At 36.9% G+C, this 21,450-nt stretch overlaps 1 protein-coding gene and 1 long non-coding RNA gene across 5 annotated transcripts in view; one reads left to right on the top strand and one right to left on the bottom strand.

Annotated features, from left to right (window-relative positions):
• Positions 1–21,450, top strand: part of UTRN (utrophin) — a 454,375-nt gene that overhangs the window by 405,563 nt on the left and 27,362 nt on the right. For all 4 annotated transcript variants that reach the window (XM_054722125.1, XM_054722126.1, XM_054722124.1 and 1 more), the window contains 3 exons: positions 1,759–1,925; positions 7,482–7,593; positions 20,605–20,741. In XM_054722125.1, coding sequence (XP_054578100.1) covers positions 1,759–1,925; positions 7,482–7,593; positions 20,605–20,741 — 416 coding nt within the window. The remainder of the gene's footprint in view (positions 1–1,758; positions 1,926–7,481; positions 7,594–20,604; positions 20,742–21,450) is intronic.
• LOC129150482 (uncharacterized) overlaps positions 1–21,450 on the bottom strand; it is a 91,713-nt gene that overhangs the window by 60,387 nt on the left and 9,876 nt on the right. The window contains exon 2 of the long non-coding RNA XR_008557236.1: positions 16,847–16,922. This is a non-coding gene — a long non-coding RNA (uncharacterized LOC129150482). The remainder of the gene's footprint in view (positions 1–16,846; positions 16,923–21,450) is intronic.

Genomic DNA, 21,450 nt, shown 5'->3' with positions numbered 1-21,450 from the left:
CGTTGCAGGAAGATTCCTGAAGAATAGGGCTTCCTGCGGCCGGAGCTCCCACCTGTCTTCGCTGCCTCGTTCCCTCCTGTCTCCGCTGCCTCACTCCCTTCTGTAGCACTTGGCTTCCTTCTACACGCCTGTGTATGCAAATTAACCGCCATCTTTATTGGTTTGATTTGCATACTTGCTCCTGATTGGTCAGTGGGTGTAGCATAGGGATGGTCAGTTTACATGTTTTTCTTTTATTAGTGTAGATACTAAATTGTATATTTGCCTGTTCAATTTTTTCTTTCATAAAAATCTAAGCTTCATGAATAAGGATAATTTTTACCTTTTTATTATTGTATCCCTGTGCACAGTGCCTTGAATATTACAGCTACTTAATAAATATTTCAGTCCTGAGTTCCTGGAGGCAAGATTTTAAAACATATATAAAATAAAAATGTTATTAAAATAAGGTCTTTTTTTTGAGAACTTATGTGCAAAAGGAGAATGATACACAAAGTTTTATACTGGTCTAAGTTGTTAATGTTAAACTGGAAAAGAATTTTAGTTTCTTTTTAATGCTTACTGTATATGAAGCATTTTAGAACTGTTACTAGTGATAGCATACATTTACATAAAGTACAGCCTACAGATATTTTCTCAAAGCATACTCGGTGATTTATCATTGAAGAGAAAAAAATTGCTCACACCATCTTTTTAAGGCGAATTGATGTTATGGGTTATTACGTTTTATAATAGCCCTTTTTCTTGTTTTAGAGATAACAAAAAATACCAATTGAAAAATTCTAAATGTAATTTCCTATGTCCTGGTTCATAGAATGACTTTGACAACAACAGAAGAAAGATGTTGGTACAAATTTAGTTTGGCACATATGAAAATAAATTAGTGTTTGCAGGGGGGACTAAGATGTTTTCATACATTTTGTTATAAATTTTGAAATCTTGCCAAGTACATTCATAGTACTGTACCCCTAGTGTGATATTGTAATAGGACTGGAGCAGGACACAAAAATAACAGTTTTTATGTACCATTTATAATGGCCTTCAGTTTTGTAAAGTAATCAGTGAGTTTTTACTTTCACAGATTTTTACTGCCTTAGATGAGTGAATTTTATGGGGTTAAAGCATATATGTGAAAAGAATACCTAGAATAGTGCAGTGTTTTTGTGTGTATTTTGTTTTACTCTTGAGTATATGAAAGTACTTGTTTTTTTTTCTTCTTCTTCTATGACAATATCCTTTCTCTCTCTCTCTCTCTCTCTCTCTCTCTCTCTCTCTCTCTCTCTCTCTCTCTCTCTTTCTCTCTTTCTCTTGTTATTGTTATTAATCTTCACCCAAAGTTATTTTTCCATTGGCTTTTAGAGAGAGTGGAAGGGAAAGGGAGACACAGAGAGAAACATCGATGTGAAAGAGAAACATTGATTGGTTGCCTCCCCTCACGCACCACAACCAGGGCCAGGTATCAAACCTGCAACCAAGGCACGTGCCCTTGACTGGAATCAAACCCAGGATCCTTCAGTCCACGGGCAGATGTTCTATCTACTGAGCCAAAATGGCTAGGGCTGCTTTTTATCTTTTTAAATTCTAGAATTTTCTGTCCTTGAAGAACCTGAAATATTTTATGATTTAACTGACCTGGAAAGAAGTACATAATGTTTAATTGTGCACAGATATTTTTCAGAAGATTATGAAGCAGCAACACTTGCTGCAATTTAAATAAATAAATTTTCTTCACATTTAATGTATTTGCTTCTTCACCAGAATAACAATAAGCCAGAGATAAGTGTGAAAGAGTTTATAGACTGGATGCGTCTAGAACCACAGTCCATGGTTTGGCTGCCAGTTTTACATCGAGTGGCAGCAGCTGAAACTGCAAAACATCAGGCCAAATGCAACATCTGTAAAGAATGTCCAATTGTTGGATTCAGGTAAGATCTACCACAGGTGGTGGCGGTTGACGATTTTCTGTTCTGTAGATGTCAGCTCAGTGTATGTCTATCATCCTTTCCATTCATTCCCATTAGGGGGTTTGCCTTCTAAATAAATGAGATTCTCTAAATGTCTAAAATGACATTTCTTATAGCCAGTACATGAAGCTTGTTGTTATTATTTTAATATTATTTTGCAATATAATGAACATAAACTAGTGAACAAAAATAGATCCAGAGACAGAGAAGCATCGAACAGACTGTCAAACCTCAGAGGGAAGGCAGGGGAGATGGAGAGAGGGGGAGAGATCAACCAAAGGACTTGTATGCATGCATATAAGCATAACAAATGAACACAGACACCAGGGGGTTGAGGGCATGTGCTTGGGGTGGGGGCTATATGGGGGTAATAAGAGGGGAGGAAAGGAGACATACGTAATACCTTAATCAATAAAGAATTAAAATATATATTATTTTGCTCCAGAACCAAAGACTTTTCTGAATTTCTATTACATATTTCACAGAAATGTTCATGCATGATAATTGCACAAATCATTATACATATATGGCCCTGATGGGATTGGGTGATGTTCGGAGGCCTTTGGGGTCAAACTTGGAAAGCATAGAGCAAAATTTAAATAATAACTGAGAAGTAAAGTAATGGAGTTACTTTGTTTTACTTCTACCAAGTTTGGAGTGAAGTAGATTAACCCTGTTTACCCGCACACAGGAGCACTGCTCACCACTGCACTTTAGTGTAATCAGTGTCAGATTCATCGGCTTGTGGCCACAAAGCAGAGAGTATAGGGTTAAAGGTTGGCCCCAAGATGAAGCGTCTTGGCTGTCACGATCCTTTCACCTCCTTGTCTTATGATCAGCATGCATTAGAATATATATGTTTCCCTTCTGCGAGGAATATTGAAAGTAACCCCAGTTGGATTTGGCAATCAGTTATGAAAAATACAAGACGACTCAGCAGTGCAACTCAAGGTTTTGTATGTGCCTTTCACTCATTCCAAAAGAGGAAATAGCTAAGATGGTGATTTTACTGATGGAGGGTCAATCGGGATGGCTGGGATTGGATTTGTTGTATACAGTATCAGTATCAGTGTGCTGAGCTAAACAAATTGCTGTCATTTGACTGACGTTGCCAACATGGTTTGTAGGAAGAGTACTGTTGCATTTTCTGAGAGTGGCAAACTGAGAAATGGAGTGTAAGTGTCCTGTCCTCCCGTCATGGTATGCTGGGGAGCCAGTCCAAAGTGTGGCAGGTTCTGAGTGCCTGGTGCCAGCGAAGCTGTACATTCTAGGAGGATGGAAAGGCAGGTAGTGGGAGGCAGAATCCGCATGAGCCTGGCAGCCAGTGGAAGTCAGAGGGCAAACCCTGGGAGAGGAAGATGGCAAAGGTCCATTGAAATGCAGCAGGTGTCTTGGAGAGGCTAAGTTTAAAGCACCTGGTAGACAGGCAGACAGAGACGAAAGGAATAGCTGGAATGTAGCAAACTGCAAGTGGGAAGAGAGTCCAAATAAGATATAACCATCAGCACCAATCACTGCGATTTATCCAGTGCTTACTGTATGCCAGGCACTGTGCTCAAACACTGCATTTGTTATTTCATTTACTCTCCATAAAAACCCTATAAGATTGGCAGGATTATCTCTACTTTACACATGAAAGAACGAAGACTCAGAGATTAGGCAACTTGCCCAAGGCCAGATATCCAATAAGTGAAGACAAAACTGGGATTCAAATATAATCTTTTTGACTCTGCAGTTCATGCTCTTAGTCAATATGGTATTTTTTTAAAAAAGCAGGCTAGATTTTTAGAAGAGGTGAGATTTGACACCAAGAAACAATTAGATGACACTGAACAGAACAATAGATTTAGGACTTTGATTATTATGCTATATTAGTATGCTTTGATTAGTATGCTATATTAAAAAGTAATGTGAAATCACAGGAAACAGCCAGATAAACTGATCTGGAGAGACTGGCTTATGTAAAGTCTGCCACATACAGCCATGCTATAGCCCTGGGAGATGTGGAGGGATGGGATTTTTCAGAGCAAAGGAGAGGACAAAAGACTAAAAATTAGTAGCATTTGATTGTACTTTTAATGTTTTATTTCTTCAATAGAAAAAAAATTAAAACAATTGTAGCATAACATTATGATTCAACACAGCTGAGACGGGGGTACATGGATGTTTATTATGTTACTAGAGGCCCAGTGCACGAATTCGTGGACCAGTGAGGTCCCTCAGCCTGGCCTGTGGGATCAGGCCGAAACCAGCTCTCCAACATCCCTCGAGGGGTCCCGGATTGAGAGAGGGCACAGGCCAGGCGGAGGGACCCCACCGGTGCACGATCAGGGCCAGGGAGGGATGTGGGAGGTTGGCCAGCCAGGGAGGGACTATGGGAGGGCTCCAGGGTGTGTTGGGCCTGTCTCATTCAGTCCTAATCGGCCAGACCACAGCAGCAAGCTCACCTACTGGTTAGAGCTTTTTTCCCCTTTTGGTCAGTACACATCATAGCGACTGGTCAACCAGTCAACTGTCTGCCCCCTGGTGATCAGTGCATGTCATAGTGAGTGGTTGAGCAGCCTTAGCATATCATTAGCATATTACATTTTGATTGGTTGAATGGCTGACCAGACACTTAGCATATTAGGCTTTTATTGTATAGGATACTCTCTGCTTTTGAATAAACTTGAAATATTTCATAAGAGACAAATGAAAGAGCAGTTACAATAAATAGGTGAACGATATTAAATGTTGAATTTTAGTTATTTAATGTAAATTTTATATGTAGGTGTCTCTAATATAAAGATGTGGAGTTGACCAGGTAGGTGGTTAGAGGTCAAGGTTATAGCAGGACATGCAGCAGGTGCTGTATTGAGAACTGGCTCTTTAGTCCAGCTGCTTAGGTTTGAATCCTGAATCTACCATGTGACTGTGTGACTTTGGATAAGTTACTTGGCCTTCCTGAATCTGTGTATCTTCAACTTCAAATTCAGAGAGCATTTCCTCCCATGAATAATTAATGCATGAAAAGTGACTAGGGCAGTACCCATCACAAAAAGAGCAAGCAGTCAATAAATGTTAGCTCTTGTTATTATTACCAAAAACTAATAAACATTAGTGGGATAGTAGGTCAGCCTATAGGTGATATTACACTGTTTATTGAAAAGCCTGAACAATGATGATGCTCAGCAGAATAAGAAAGACAATCAGAGTTCTCAAGAGAAGTAAAGAATCATAGTGTTGTAGAAATCAGAAAGAAGGCTTTAGAAAGATGGTAGAGATGTTAGGTGCAACAGAGAGATTCTAAACATCAGATGTGAGAACAGACCTTTGATTTGGGAGGTCACTGGTAATTTTAAAAAGAACTCTTTCCAGGTCATGGTAAGGTTGGAAGGCACATCTCAGGCTCAGAAAAATAAGGGGGTTATTATGTGCAAACAACTTGCTCAAGGAGTCTAACTCTAACTTGAAGTAAATATGTCAGTGTTATCATCTTCCTTTTACTTGCATATATATTTTTCCTAGTTTTCTATTTTAAGAATGTAGTGCATTTAAAATGTTTAATTTCTGAACGGAGGAGAGAGAGATCTTAGAGTTGATACCTGGTTTAGAGATGAGACCAAGCAAAGGTTCCTTCAAACTAATCAACTTAATGATTGCACAGAGATTATCCATGGAAAGAATAATGTAAGAACAACTCCAATAATAAAACAGGGCCGAGACAGAACGGGTCCTTTAGCTCTCAGGTAAAGGATTGTCTCTTTCTCTGAGTACAAGGAAAAATAGAAAGCCAACTCCAGAACTAAAGATAGAGGAGTATGAGCCTTGTAGAATAATGTTAACTTTGTCCAGGTTGACTCTGCTACCACTTTGTATATATATTTTTTTCATTTATTTTCCCTGAACTTTTACAAATCCTGCTAGAGTCTTTCTGTAATTACTTCCAAATTAAATTTTAATGAAATCTTGGATTTGTAGAATGTTTTGTAAACTGGGAATTGTTTCAGTTAGGATTACATACAGCTGCTTAATAGAAGCATAAACAAGTTAGAAGTTTAGTTTCTTTTCATATATATATATTAAAAAAAGAGTCCTAAGATAGAAATCCAGGACTGAATGGTGACTTCCCTGTCATCTGGGTCCACTGTTCTTCCCCTCCCCCCATCCCCCTCCCCATATCCCCAGTTTTGAGATAAAATTGACATGTAATATTGTATAAATTTAAAGTGTATAATATGTTGATTTGATACACGTGCTGCAAAATGATTACCTCCATATTGTTAGGAAACACCTGCATCATGTTACATAATTATCATTTCGTTTTTGTGGTAAGAACATTTAAAATTTTCTCTCTTAGCAACTTCCAAGTATACAATATAGTATTATTAACTATAATCACTATATTATTACGCACTAGATTCCTGGAAATTATTCCTCTTATAACTGGAAGTTTGTACCCTTTGACCGGCATCCCCTTTTCATAGTTCTGGCTTTATTCTCTGTCATCCTTAACACAGGGCTTCCATCTTCAAGGTCACCCCATGCTAACAGAATGGCTGCTCTTTTTTTTTTTTTTTCTTTCTTTCTTATTGAATTTTGGGGGGTAACATTGGTAATAAATTTACATAGGTTTCAGGTATACAATTCTACAATACATCATCTGTGTACTGTATTGTGGGTTTACCATCCCAAATTGTCCCCTTGCATCACCATTTATCCCCCCATGTCAGAATTTCTCTTCTTAATGTCAGGTTAATTTTCCAGGAAGGAGGAAGTGGGACCATGCTTCTTCCCAACTGAGTTAGTCCTTTGAAATCCCACCCAGTGACTTTGACTTGTATTGCATTAGTCACCACCATCAGCAAGAGAGACTGAAAAGCATATTTTCACAGGGCACACCACCCACTAATAGTACAAGGGTCTGGTACTAATGACAGGAGAATGGCCTTCTGCCATGAGGTGTGCAGAAATAAACAAACTCCATTTAGAAGACAAGATGTCAGTCATATTTGTCAGGAGATGTATAGGTCAAGAAATATTAGTGTAGGTGAATGTTTCAGACCAGGTTGCTTCCCTGCCAAAATAAGCTGGATGCAGCAGTATATGCTGATTTATTTTCTTGAGATCGATTTGCAAGTGTTTTTTGCAGGTCATTTTAGAAGCAACTCAGCACTTAATGGTTTACAGTATTAATCTCACATACCCTTTACATTTTGTTTTCATTTTCTTTCTTAGTCCTTTTCTTTATTTTTTCTGTAAATATTAATATATTTATGTTCTTAGTTACTAACTGCCATTGTAGAAGATGGAGGAATTGGGAGATATTTTCCATTTTGAAACTTAAAATTTAGAATTTCACTTCTCAAAATAAGATACTGCAAATAAAGAGTGATGTGCAGTGTCACTAAGCAAATTCCACATTTGTGGCCAATATACTTTTGTAGTGATTTGGATGAATGAAATTCTTTCCACAGATGATTTATTTGTACTAATTGTAGGCATGCAAGCCAATGAATTTTATTTTCTTCTCTCTAGGTATAGAAGCCTGAAGCATTTTAACTATGATGTCTGCCAGAGTTGCTTTTTTTCTGGTCGAACAGCAAAAGGTCACAAATTACATTATCCAATGGTGGAATATTGTATACCTGTGAGTACTGAGCCAGTATTTGCTTGTTTTAATATATTGCTTTTTAATTAACTAGCATCTGAAATTATTCAGTTTAAACAACTTTGGGGGCAAAAATCACTTTTAAGATGGCTTAATAGAAGTATAAACAAGTTAGAAGTTTAGTTTTTTGTTGTTGTTTTTTTTTCTTTTAAATAAATATATCTATATTATGTTCATTCACAGAATCATTATACACTTTTCAGAAAAAATAATTAATTATATTTTATTTCCATCTGTGATTTTAAACAACTTTCTTGGCAGCAAACTCTATTAAGGGCTCATGCTGACCTACATTGAAAATTATACTATGTGATAGGAAGTCATGTTTCTTTTAGACATCTTTAAAATGTTTAATAATTACATATTTACATTAAAAATAATGTAGAAAAGGAAGAGAGTAAAAAATCCATAAATCTAGCTTCTATTCAAGCTACCTTCCAGTATTTTTCCATGTCTCTGATTTTAAGATTTTGTTTACTTTTATATTTATATAAGTTTGATCCTTTTGTTTTCAGTGAACATGTTGTGTAATAAGCTTTCCCCTTTGTTGTCACACAGTATAACTTTTCCTTGTTACAGATTATTTGAGTGAATTACTCTAAATTATCTAACCATTACCTTAAATTTGGATATTTAGCTTATTTTCAATTTTCTGATATTATAAACAACACTCATAAATATGATTGTGAAGATAGCTTTTTCCATATAATACATAAATTATACTTCCATAGACTAAAGTACTAAAAATGAGTGAATGTGAGTGTTCACATGGCCAAAATACTTCATGTCATTTTTCCAAAAGATGTCTTTTAACCTCCCTCCAAAAAGTGAACCAAAATTTATTCATAGAGCTATACATTTTCTTTGGTTTAGGAAATTGAGTTACTTTTTGGACCAAAAATCGACAAAAAGACAGCAATACTTATAAAATATACACATATAAATCTCACTCACATTCTTAGGTATCTTCTCAAATAAATAGGTACTCTACATGTGGGGAAGAAGCCTCTAGACAACGTTGGAGAATTATAACAGATAAAATATTCATAGTGCACAATAACCAACTAGGAAGAAATTCTCCCATGAAAATGTGTGAAGTGTAACATTTATTATTATGATTAACGTATTTATTCATGCAACAAAAAAATAGTGAGTACTAACCATGTGTCAGACACTGTTCTCAGCCCTGATACTTCATCAGTGTACCATCAAAATAGACAAGATTACGACTCTCCTGCTACTTTCCATTTAGGAGGAGGGGATCTTTGACAAGCAAACAAATGAGATCATTTCAGATTGTAGTAAGTGCCTTTAAAGAAATAAATGGATAATGAGATAAAAGGTTACAGGAGGCACTTTACATAAAGAAATAAGTTAATATCTTCCTGATATGTTAACATTTGAGTTGAGATTGAAGGAAAAGAAAGAATAACTTTACTTCATGTGTATAGAACTAGTCGAGGGAAGAGACAACACACAAGGGAGTCTGGAGGTGAAAAAGAAGTTAATGTGATTGGGGCACAGGAGAGAGCATATTCCACAAGGGAAGTGTAGTAGGTAGGCACTGGCTATCTACTTTGAAGTAACCAGAGCAAAATGAAATGTGGACCCCTTGTTAAAAAATTATTGCGACATTCAAGATGGCAAAAGCAGAGCATTACACCAAGTTCAGAGCTCTCTGAACATGGAACCCTGTGCAACTACACAGGGGGGTGGGAAGGAGATGGAAAAGACTCGGGGACCAATAGAAACAAATGAATTTCATAGAAAGTGAATTTATCCCATCTCAAAAGAGAGAGTAGTAGGAGATGGGATTAAAAAGAATGTCAGGTATCAGATTGTGAGACGCTGAAGGTCATTGTAAGGGATTTGGATTGGGGAGAAATATAGTATTGACTTGAGGCCTGGTGCACGAAATTTGTGCATGGGTAGGGTCCCTAGGCCTGGCTGGCAATCAGGGGCGATCAGGGCCTTCCTTCATACCGCGCCGCCCCCTGGTGGTCAGCACATGTCATAACGAGCGATCGAACTCCCGGTCTCCTGGTCAAACTCCTGAGGGGACAATTTGCATTTAGGCATATAGATAGATAGATAGATAGATAGATAGATAGATAGATATTTACATGATCATAGCTAGAAATTTAGGAAACTGTATAAAAAGCTAATGTTAAAGTGGAAAAAATCATAAGGTAAGTATATGTTAAAGATCTATAAAAATGATTACATATTCAAAAATGTATAAAGAAAAGATGTATAAAATTACTATTTTTCTTGGTTTTAACTACAGTAATCCCTAATGATTTTGCAAAATACCCACAAAATTTGAAATCTATATCTCTTCCCTATCAGTGATTGGCCAGTGGGGGCATGCTTGAGTATCACTGATACACTGATGAATTTCACTTTCCAACTATCATTTTTTAAATTAAATTTGTAAATTACCTAGAACTCTTCTTGTTATATAGTCCTCCCAAAGTCATTGTTATTATGTCTAAGATTACAGCTTACCCTACATTGTACAGGTTGGCTCCCTTTCTTCAGACATGCTTTGGGAAGTTCTTTGCCCATTTCTGAAGATCTCATAGTGATCTTAATCAGCAGCCTACATTCATAAATCATCTCTTATGACTGTTTTTTTTTTCTGCATTTGACCCCACAACTTTGGATAAAATGGAGAAATCCATATAGGTTGAGTCTTTGAAAGGCATAGCCTTGAAGTTAATAGTAATAAATTACTTGATTTAATAGTTGTCCTTTCTTTTTCTTTTTAGTGAGCTTTCTTTATGGTGCATTCATCTTTTACCCAACATTCCCTAAACTCATTTGATATCTGCCTTAGAAAATGAAATCAAATGTAAAAATGTCAATGCAATGATAATAAACACCACTTGAGTGTTAAATGGATCAGACCTTTTTGTACAGATCTTCATGTTTGCATTTCTCATAGCACATCTCCATTTGTGTATCTAGGAAAGTGTGCTAGTTACATTACTCTTGATTTCTTTCTCCTTTAAGGTTAGCTGAATCACAGTGTTTCTATATTTGAAGCTTATGTTTTTGAAACTTATAAGCCTTATCTTAAACCCTCAGAGCTCCAGAAATAGTTCTTGGAACATATCAGCTTATTATCTATAACAGTGTTTGTCTTTAGATGTAGGAAGACTAATGGTGTATGAAGGAGCTATCATAATTTATGAAGGTATTTTCTGGAATTGATAATTAGACATTTATATATAGAAATGAAGTGGAATTTTTCTCTCCAAGAAATAATTTTTTAACTCTTATTTTTCCTGATCATTCTATAATCCAAATTTGTACATTTGAGAATTTGTTCTTTAGGCTCAATAAGAGTTGAAGATAGACAACATGACATAGACTATATTTAATACCTGTTACCATTCTGTATTCATTAAAATCCCACCTTTTCACAAAAACAGCTCAACTCTTACTTTGTGTGCCAACTATTCCCAAGCTCCTCTGTTTCCCCTCGCCAAAACAATGTCATTCTGTGATTTCTACCGATAGCCCTTACTTCACTAGTTAATATTTTGAGTCTGTGTTATCCTGTATTATTTTTTGTGAGGTGCTTTTGCCTCTTCAGTTGTCTTTTAAATTACGTGAGGACTCTTTTTTTTTACTATGCTTGGTTCATTCTGGTCCATAGAAGCTAAATGAGCTCATATCTGCTGTTATAAATACTAACTGGAGAATATTAAAGCTGGAAGTAATCTAAGTCATTCTCATTTTAAAGAAAAAGCTACATTTTACAGAAGGTAAATGATTTGTTCAACGTCAGTGGCATAGATTTATTATTTAACTCTATTGTATGTAGTCATAAGCAAACAGTATTTTCTGCATATTTGCAGGAATGTTATATTCAGTGGGGACCCTGTTTTATACCAGGCATATTGTTGGGGACTGGAGATACAGAGAAAATATAATGAACAAAAGATGACCTCTATGTGGGGAATTTCAACAAAAGACTATAACATTTTTACATGATTAAGTTTATGGATCAAGATAATATTCAGATTTTTTTTCTTATTACCTGCTCACTACATGTTTGAATTTGGGGATTATCATTTATTTTTAAAATGGCTACATTTTATATTATTTTCATTTAATTTTATAATGAAAATTACCATAATTAGATCTTTTTAAAAAAAAATCATCTATATTCTCTGTTGAAAATAACCTAAATTGAATTCAAATTAGAAACATTTGTATGTTAGAACATGTGATAGTCCATTAGAGAAAGAGGATGATTTTACGTATGATTTATAAGAGTTTTTGCAATTCTTTATAAGGTTGGATAGGGTTAAATATTATGGAAAATGGAAAATATTTAGACTTGCTACTGGGGGCAAGCATGAGTCACCAAAAATTGAGTAAATTAATTGCTACACTGCCACCAGAGTGCAGCTGAGGTTAATTGGCAAGCTTTGCAGTCTGTGACCCTGCCATTGCAGCTGCTTTGGAATTAAAAGGTGGTAGGTATAGTTGAAGGCCAAGAGAGTAAAGGATTCAAAGGTATTAGTGGTACTAGGATGGATTTGGGCTATCCTTATGCTGAAGAAATCCCAAAGGGGTTTGAGGGGCTAGAGATCAAGATCCTGGGAATAAGACTGGATTTACTCATATTAAAAAAGTAGGAGCAAGGGTCAGAAGGTTCTAGGCAGTGAAAAATTTCTCCAAGGTAGAGATTTGGGAATGAAAGATGTGTTATGATGAGTCCTGAAGTGTGGCCATATCCCAGTGTGTGATTGAAGTGGAACATGAAATGTTATAGAGATGAGACAATCAGTCTCTAGAAGTGACAGATGATACTGTGTCTGGTCAAGTACAGTCAAAAGGAGTGGACAGGCACTTTGGTTTTAGTGGGTGATCAGGCTGAGGCTAAGGGGAAAATGGTGTATACTTTTTTCCTTGGCATTTCTGAGGGAGAGATTATATAGCCTCTGATGGAGATGATTGTAGGGAGAGGTTGTTGTCATGGGAGCATCAGGATTCACTGAAGGAGAAAGGTTGAAATTTCAGTTATGAATAAGATGTAGGGAAATCCTATATAATAAAACGGTAATATGCAAATAGACCAAATGGCAGAACAACGGAACAACCAATCAAAGCATAATATGCTAATGATATGCTAAGGCTGCTAAACCACTTGCTATGAAGTGCACTGACCACCAAGGGGCAGACAGTAGACCAGTAACTATGACGTTCACTGACCACCATGAGGCAGATGCCCCAACTGGTAGGTTAGCTTGCTGCTGGGGTCTGGCAGATCGGGACTAAGCGAGATGGGCCAGACACATCCTGGAGCCCTCTCACAGTCCCTCCCTGGCTAGCCAACCTCCCGCGTCCCTCCCCAGCCAGCTGAACCTGATTGGCCCCAATCAGAACTGGGTGAGATGGGGCCAGACACACCCTGGAGCCCTCCCATGGTCCCTCCCCAGCACAACAATGCACCAGTGGGGTCCCTCCGCCTGGCCTGTGCCCTCTCACAATCCGGGACCTCTCAAGGGATGTCGGAGAGCTGGTTTCAGCCCATGCAGGGCTCATGGCTGGCAAGCGCTGCTGTGGCAGCGCGAGCCTCTCCCGATCGGACTAATTGGGCATGAACCTGCAGCAGGCACAGTGGGCCTGAATGAGCAGGAGCAGCAGATAGGAGCTGCGGGTGGTGTTGGACTGCATCTTTCACCCGATCCCTGCAGGCCACCCAGAGAGACCCCACCCATGCACGAATTTATGCACCAGGCCTCTAGTGTGTTCATAAGTAGAAGAACAGAGTCCATGCTAGTGGGGACAGAAGGGTAAACAGACAAAGACTGTGTGCATCTGGTGAGAGACAGTGGCCCAATCCATGTACAGAAAAGGAGAAATGGGGAAAGGCAGTAAAGTACTTCCCCATTGGTCAGTACATATATCAGCAACTGAAGGTCTGGTCAGCATAGGAAGGTGTTCTGAGAGACATGTTAGCTCATTTAGCTCAGGAAGGGATGGCATATTTGCAAAATTTTATTGCCAAAAAGGTTAGCAACATCAGCTACTCCCAGCATTCAAATTGTTGGTGTGGAATCATTGCAAAATTCGCTGCTTACATGCTTGCTTTGGATAGGACTAGTTTGTACTGATAGTTTTGTTAAGATTTTGGTGTCAAGAGGGGAGGACAAGGAAAAAATGCCTCAATGGGAAACAGCTTATTAAGTCAACAACACCTAAGACAAAATTTGTATTGCATTTTTAAAGCAAATGCATGTTGGTTTTAAAGCAATAGTTTATAAGCGTATTCTTGCTGGTATTGGCTAATATGTGGAGAAATAAACCAGTATGTTCAGGGTTTGCAGAACCTGTCGAAAAATCACAGTTCTTTACTAAAAAAACACACACAAGAAAAAACAATTTCTTTAAAGTGTAAAGTCAAGTCACATCTTTAAAAAAACATAAGCCTATATGTTGTTGGGCAGAAACAAACAAAAAACAAAGAAAAATTAGAAATAGTTGTATTGTCCACTTCTGTCCACCCTTGCTAGCATCAGTGTATCATCTCATAAGACTATAAAAATCAAATGTTAAGAAAATGCTGATTCATCCTTTGGAAAGCTCTACAGAGTTAGTATAGTTTGTTTTTGGCAGTGTTGCTTCTTCAGATGAGACTTGAGATGTTTACCAATATGCTAAAAATGCAGCATCACTGCGATTTCGCTGACCTCAGCATCTAGAAGTGGTTTTTCAGCTCATGCCCACTTTACACTATTTTCCCAGTAAGTTCAGTTCATTTAAAGTATGTCGTTAGCTTTTAAGGAGAGGTTTGGCCCAAATCCATTTTACTTTGACTTATTTTTGACACCATGGTGATTCTGTTAGTTAATGCTAATTTTTTAGGTTCATATTTTTCCATTAGAACTTGATAAAGGCTCTGAGCTTATCCTAATGATTTTATACTGTCCATGGAATTACTATCCCTGAATTTGAACTTGTTAAAAATCAATAAAACTTAATTCAAAACTGAGAAATTGTTTTGCAATTTTTAAAAATGATCGGAATGTCTTTAAAATAAGTTCTATGATAATGAAATGTACTCCTTAATAGTATACATATACCACTTAGGACTATTGACTTCTATATTTAACAAGTCTTGCTAAAGAGGGTGCTATTCAACAATAATTTCTGCACTTATGCATGATCCAAATTATAATGTTTCATTATTCTACTCATATGCTAAATGACTGTCCTCTTATACAACCTTGATTTTCCTCTTTGTACTTCTTTGTTTTCCTCTGTACAGAATTTAGTCATATTTGTAGTTAACAGTTAAAAATATAATGTTAGGAGTATTTGTTAAGGAATTAGATAGTACTGCCCATCCTTAGTTACAAGTTGAACAAAAAAATTGGGGCGAGATTTAAAATGAATGCAGTTTTGTTTCTTTATTTGCAGTTCTTTTGGTTGTTTTGCTTAAAGTGCTAAGTAATGAGAAATTTTGGCCATTAGTTTAATTGGCATCATTGTAATCCCTCTCCCCCTTTTATATTTTGTTTTGTGTATGTTTGGTAAAGGGAGTCTTTTGAGTTGAAATAGTAAAACAATCAATTTAAGAACCTACTTGGCTGTCCAACTGTGATGTTTAGCATTTCTTAAGTGTAGATTCTTCTGCACCTTAGCCTTATTACTCCTTGTGATTTGAAGTGATGAGAAAGAAAAGTTATATGTCAATATTTTTGAAGTTCAATAGTATATAGGTGTCAGCATTTATGATAAGAACTAGAAGCCCGATGCACGAAGATTCGTGCTAGAATGGGCTTTCCTTTCCCTGGCCGCTGGCACCACCTTTCCACTCCGGCCCAGCCCCTTTCCGCTTAGGCCCCAGAGCCACCTCTTTCCACTCCGGGAGCCGCCTCTTTCCACTCCAGCCCCGCCTTCCCACACTGCCTAGAGGCCCTGAGAGACTGGGGTGGAGCAGAACACAAGCATCCCACCCCCATCACTCAGCCCTTGTGTATGCAAATTAACACCATCTTTGTTGGGTTAATTTGTTTATCACTCCTGATTGGCCGGTGGCATAGCGGAGGTACGGTCAATTTACATGTTTGTCTATTATTAGGAAATATATACAGTTTGAAATGTGAACAGGAATATAGACTAAGATACATGCATTTATATGTAGATATACAAACACAAGCAAAAGATAGACTAAATTTTGCTCTATACAATGGCTATATTTGTTCTCAATCAAGGAATAAAATGGAGGAAAATTTAAAATACTCCCAACCTTGGCTGGCAAAAAAGAATTCAAGAAAAAATCATCAGACGCCAGCTTTCACAAAGGAGTTTTAGGATTTTGGTAGAGAGTTACATGGATAGACTTACCACAGGGTAGATTTTCTGATTCAGCCATACTTTTAAAATATTTTATTCATTCATTTGTATTAGTTTGTGGGAAATAAGTAGAGAACTAACTACTTATCATTATCTAAATAAATTTCATTATCATCTCACTGTTACATAATGGCAGCATAGTGGAGGGAAGTCTAATTCCCAGTATTCACATGCCCACTTGTGTGTGTAGGTTTAATTCTAAAACGTTTTCACAGTGACCTTCATTAGTGTCCAAAAATGACCATTCGAGGAGCACTCTTTGTTGGGTATGTTCTTCCTTATGTGCTAAAAATCACTGCGGGAGGATTTGGGAAATATGGAGACAGCAGTGGCTTTGGTGTTTTTCAGTCTCTTTCACCTTTGCCGTTTTCGTCCCATTTGTAAAGTAGTTACACAGAAAGAGAGCAACTCTGTGGAGTCGGAAAGTCTTTCCTGAACTCCACATCATTCTAAAAGTTTAGGAAAATTCATTTCAGAAAAACACTGAGCAACAGAAAGGTTCACAATCAAATCTCACATAAAGCAATTATAAAAAGAAGAGAACAAAATAATCCAACTACAAATACAACATGACAGAAAGAGGTGTTCACTGAACAGGTCAAGACAATAACCTACTATTTTCAAATAAGCTGTAAGCCCTTGCCAATGAAACTTAATTCAAATTAAGTTTCTTAGCAATACTTATTTAAAATGAAGGGGAAATTTAGAATGTAATCATAGATATTCTAGTCAATGGCTATATGGTTTTTTACTCTTACAATACCTAAAACTGTTTCAGTTTTGTAGAAGTGACATATGGTGAAAAGAGCAGTTCTTTTGGGTGTTTTGCAAGAGCAGCTTTCTCCTCACTGACCTTGTAAGTCTGAATCCCCGAAAGCCTTCGTGTCAGTTTCCTTATGGGTCACAAAAGTGATGAAGATCTCACTGCCCTTGACGGAAAAAAGAGATTGAAGGAAGGCTATTTATAAGGTGCAGAGTTCTGTGCCAATATGCTACCCTCGTTTCATCTCATGAGATCTGCAAAATCTTTTGTTCTCCTTTTCATGTACCGCAACAAATGAAAACCTAATCTTTCAAGAAATGCATAGATAATTTAAAGAATTGGTAATTTGTGTAGTAATGAAGGATCCTTTCAATTTCATCTTCATATCTTAATATAAATAGCTATTTGCTTAAAAAAGAAGTGCAAAGTATACCTAGCATGAAGATAGAGTTAAGTTTGATTATTTATGTTCGTTATAAGTGGTTGGTCCTCTTTTTTATTTTTTACCAAATCATTGCTCCTGCATTTAAAACAGAGAAGTATTAGGAACCGTCATTACATAGCAAATGTGATCAAATATGTATAAATATCTTTTAACTTTTTTGGTGAGAAAATAGACTTAATTCATTTTCTTGGCTTTATTCCAACTAAAGAATTACATCCTGCTGAACTGAATATAATATCTAGTTCCTATGGGATGAATTACTTTTTGCTTTTTCTTTTAATATCGCATAAAGTTTATGGCAGTGCATTTAGTGCCTTTAGGTTACAAATGTTGGTGGTAGTTTTTTTTTTTTCTACTTGATATGAAAATTGATGAAATAAAAATGTGCCATTTCTGTATAAGAATGAACTAACTTTTTATCAAATATTAAATTTGGGCCTTATATCAGAAACTCAAGTTTAATTCCAGCCCCTCCTGTAACTTTTTGGGAGGCAGGTAGGTGTTGTTTATTTGTTGATTGGTGATTTTGCTTTGTTCTTCCAGGTCTTAAATATATTTAGCTAAAAAGTGTATCATGTGGAATTGGACTCGCACTTTTGAATTATGTTTTTCCCAATCAGGAGAAGTTCATGTTGAATCCCAAATATAGATAAGCTAGAAGAACATTATGCCAATGAAAGAAGCCAGTCATAAAAAATCACATATTGTATGATTCCATTTATAAGAAATATCCAGAATATGCAAATACATAGAAAGAAAAGTAGATTAGTGGTTGCCAAGGGACTGAGAGGAGGAGATAGTACGTGAGAGGGAATGACTGCTAAAGGGTGCAGGTTTTCTTTCAGGGTGATGAGAATGTTCTGGAATTCCATAGTGGTGATATTTACACAGTTATGTGAATATTAGAGGCCTGGTGCATGACATTCGTGCACTGGCAGGGGCGGCGGGGGAGGGGGGGCTCACTCAGCCAGCAAGTAGACATCCGCTCACAGTCCGGGACCCCTCGCTCCTTACCACCCGCCTGCTTGCTGCTCCTGACTGCTGGGCTCACTGCTCCTTAGTGCTGCCATGGAGGCGGGAGAGGCTCCCGCCACCACTGATGCACTCGCCAGCTGTGAGCCTGGCTTTTGCCTGAATGGCACTCCCCCTGTGGGAGTGCACTAACCACCAGGGGGGCAGCTCCTGTGTTGAGCATCTGCCCCCTGGTGGTCAGTGCACATCATAGCGACCGGTTGTTCTGGTCATTCCACCATAACCATCGCTTAGGCTTTTATTATATAGATACTAAAAAACACTGTATTGTACACTACCTTGGCTGAGCCAGACTGGCAAAGCAGCCTGGTACAGTGTGCATGTGGTCTTTTCTTCCCCACTTCCCCCACTCATGGGTTAGTTGAAAACCGGGATGTGGTTTAAAAAAAACACTGGCCTAAGAGATGAAAACCTTTATGCTGCCAGATGGAGATGGCCCAAGTAAAAGCTGGAGCCCATTACTTTATTATTTCCCTGTATATTAACAATATGTTAAGATCAAACAAAGACATAAATTGGGTCATAAATGCTTATCCTTGCATCATGGGGCCTTATTTTTGCATTTCTATCATGAAAAGCTTTTTTCCTTTTTTTTTTTTTCTTACCAAAACATTCAAAGTAAATATATTCATAAACTTAATGATCTGCAGTTGTCTTAACCATTGTGAAAGGCCTAAATGCCCTGGAGGGTAGGTGAAATATCCTCCCAGGCTTTCTCCTCTGAAAACTCTTTACTCCCAACTATATTCTGCTTATTTCTCCTTTCCTGCCTGGTTAAATCTTAATAGCATCATCTCTTATAGCAACCCTTTTTCTTTACAGAGGGCTTTGCATTTCTTTTCATTAATGGCTTCTTTTCTATACTTATTCACATTTAGGATCTATATCCAGAGAATGGTAGGCTATTATATAGTTTGTTCTCAGAATTACTCAGGAAAAGATTTGACATTGTGGATCTGATGGTAAGGCCTAGTGATACTGCAGACTGTCCTCACCATACTTTTCTTTTCAATAAAGTGAAAATTGATGAATTTTAGGTTAGCAATAACCTGGGCTTATTCATGTTTTCTCTGTGCTCTGTAAACCTAGAGAATCAAAAGTCCCCTTAACAGTTTACTAGAAGCAGGCATATTTAGGTAGAAAAGGAACAGATAGGAAGTAATACAACTACATTAGTGTTGACCCAGCATTTAGTTGTTCTAAAAAATAATTATATATTTTTAAGCTTCTGCTTGCAAAATAGTTTTGGTAGTATCACAGTATGAATCCTGGAAATGCTTGTCATGAAGGAAAAGGTAGACTGGAGAGGGTGCAAGAAAAGGGAGGGAGGCAGCAAGTAGGGCAATGTATTTAGCACTCAGTTTGTTATTATAGAAAAGGTCTCTGGTTCTGTTTGTAAAGAGATTTGAGTGAGGTCTATCTAGTTATAGATTGGACAGCCAATCAGGAGTCAGATAGCCAAGGCTGTAATTTAGTTCCATGCATATAATGCAAACATTTTAAATACATCTTCAGAAGGACTGAATGAAGTTGATGTCTGTATGATGTATTGCAAATAAAATTGGTGATAGAGAGTCAAAAACTAAATAAAAATTTAATCCGTGTCAAAATTATTTATGTTCATATGGTTGGGAAAGGACAACTGATGTACTTTTTACAATATAGAAGAGAAGTGTGATGCTGCTTTTTGTCTCTTATTGCTGCTTTCTCTTTTTTCCGACTACAGTATATACTAGCATGTGTGCAGTCAGTATAGGCTACAATTCAGGGGTCCTCAAACTTTTTAAACAGGGGGCCAGTTCACTGTCCCTCAGACCATTGGAGGGCTGGACTATATTTTAAAAAAACTATGAACAAATTCCTATGCACACTGCACATATCTTATTTTGAAGTAAAAAAACAAAACAACAAAAACACCCGCATGTGGCCCGCGGGCCGTAGTTTGAGGACGCCTGGTACATAGCTCAACCTCATTTCTGCACCTTAATTAAAACCATTTAATATCCATCATACTTCATCATCCCGAAATGTTTAATAGTAAACTGAAACTTTTTTACAGATGGTAATCAGGCAATAAAATTTCCAAAACTAATTTTACTTTTTGGCCCAATTTGTAAAATATTGGGCAAATAAGCTAGCTATGGTTTATTTTCAATAAGAAATAAAAGAATTATAAACTAATTGCTGGGTATATTTAATGATGAGTCGTGATTACCATGTGTTTTCATGACATTGTGTGTTATTACAAAAATACATAAAACTACTGAAACTATTGTTATTTAATTGCATTAATTTACATCTGGTCTATTTATTGTAGAAAGTTATCTTCTTCCATTTTAATGAGATAAGTGTAATTTTTTCAACCTCATAGACAACATCTGGGGAAGATGTACGCGACTTCACAAAGGTGCTGAAGAATAAATTCAGATCAAAGAAATACTTTGCCAAACATCCTCGGCTTGGCTACTTGCCTGTTCAGACCGTTCTTGAAGGTGACAACTTGGAGACGTAAGTTTGATTTTAATATATGTACTTCTATCTGATAGTGTAATTTATTATGTTAGTGACACAAAATAAATTGTTTGATACCAAAAACTATTTGTGTTTTGGTAAACTGTTCCATTTTAAAAGAGGTAAATTAAACTTAGAATCAATATTTACAACATTAATTTTTACTATTTGCTTTTGACAGTGTCACAGCTAAAATGTTGGGTTTCATTGTGCACTTGTTCCTATACTTTACAAATATGTGTTAATCTTTGCATTGGTTATCTCTTTTCCTCTTCAAAATACTTAAAGCAAATTGTAATATTGTATATTCTTTAATTATTTTATTTATTTTCCCTTTTCCCTTTTGGGGGAATGTTTTACTATTTCTTATAGTATGTTTCACACTTATTTTATATACTTTTAATATAAATTTATTAATACTTATCTTTCTTCAGATACCTACCTATACTAAAATCTCATCAAAATCTAACATTACATTTCTAATTTCTTTTGTCTTGAACATGACAGCAAAATCAAATAGCTTTATAGAGTACATGATATAGAACTAGTTGGTGTGGCTCAGTGGATAGAGCATCAGCCTGCAGACTGAAGAGTCCTGGGTGTGATTCCGGTCAAGGGCACATGTCCGGGTTGCAGACTTGATCCTGAGAAGGGGGCATGCAGGAGGCAGATCAATGATTCTCTCTCATCATTGATGTTTCTATCT

The sequence above is a fragment of the Eptesicus fuscus genome, chromosome 10, assembly GCF_027574615.1.
Source record: "Eptesicus fuscus isolate TK198812 chromosome 10, DD_ASM_mEF_20220401, whole genome shotgun sequence".
Taxonomy (NCBI): domain Eukaryota; kingdom Metazoa; phylum Chordata; class Mammalia; order Chiroptera; family Vespertilionidae; genus Eptesicus; species Eptesicus fuscus.
This window is presented reverse-complemented; position numbering and strand designations above follow the sequence as displayed.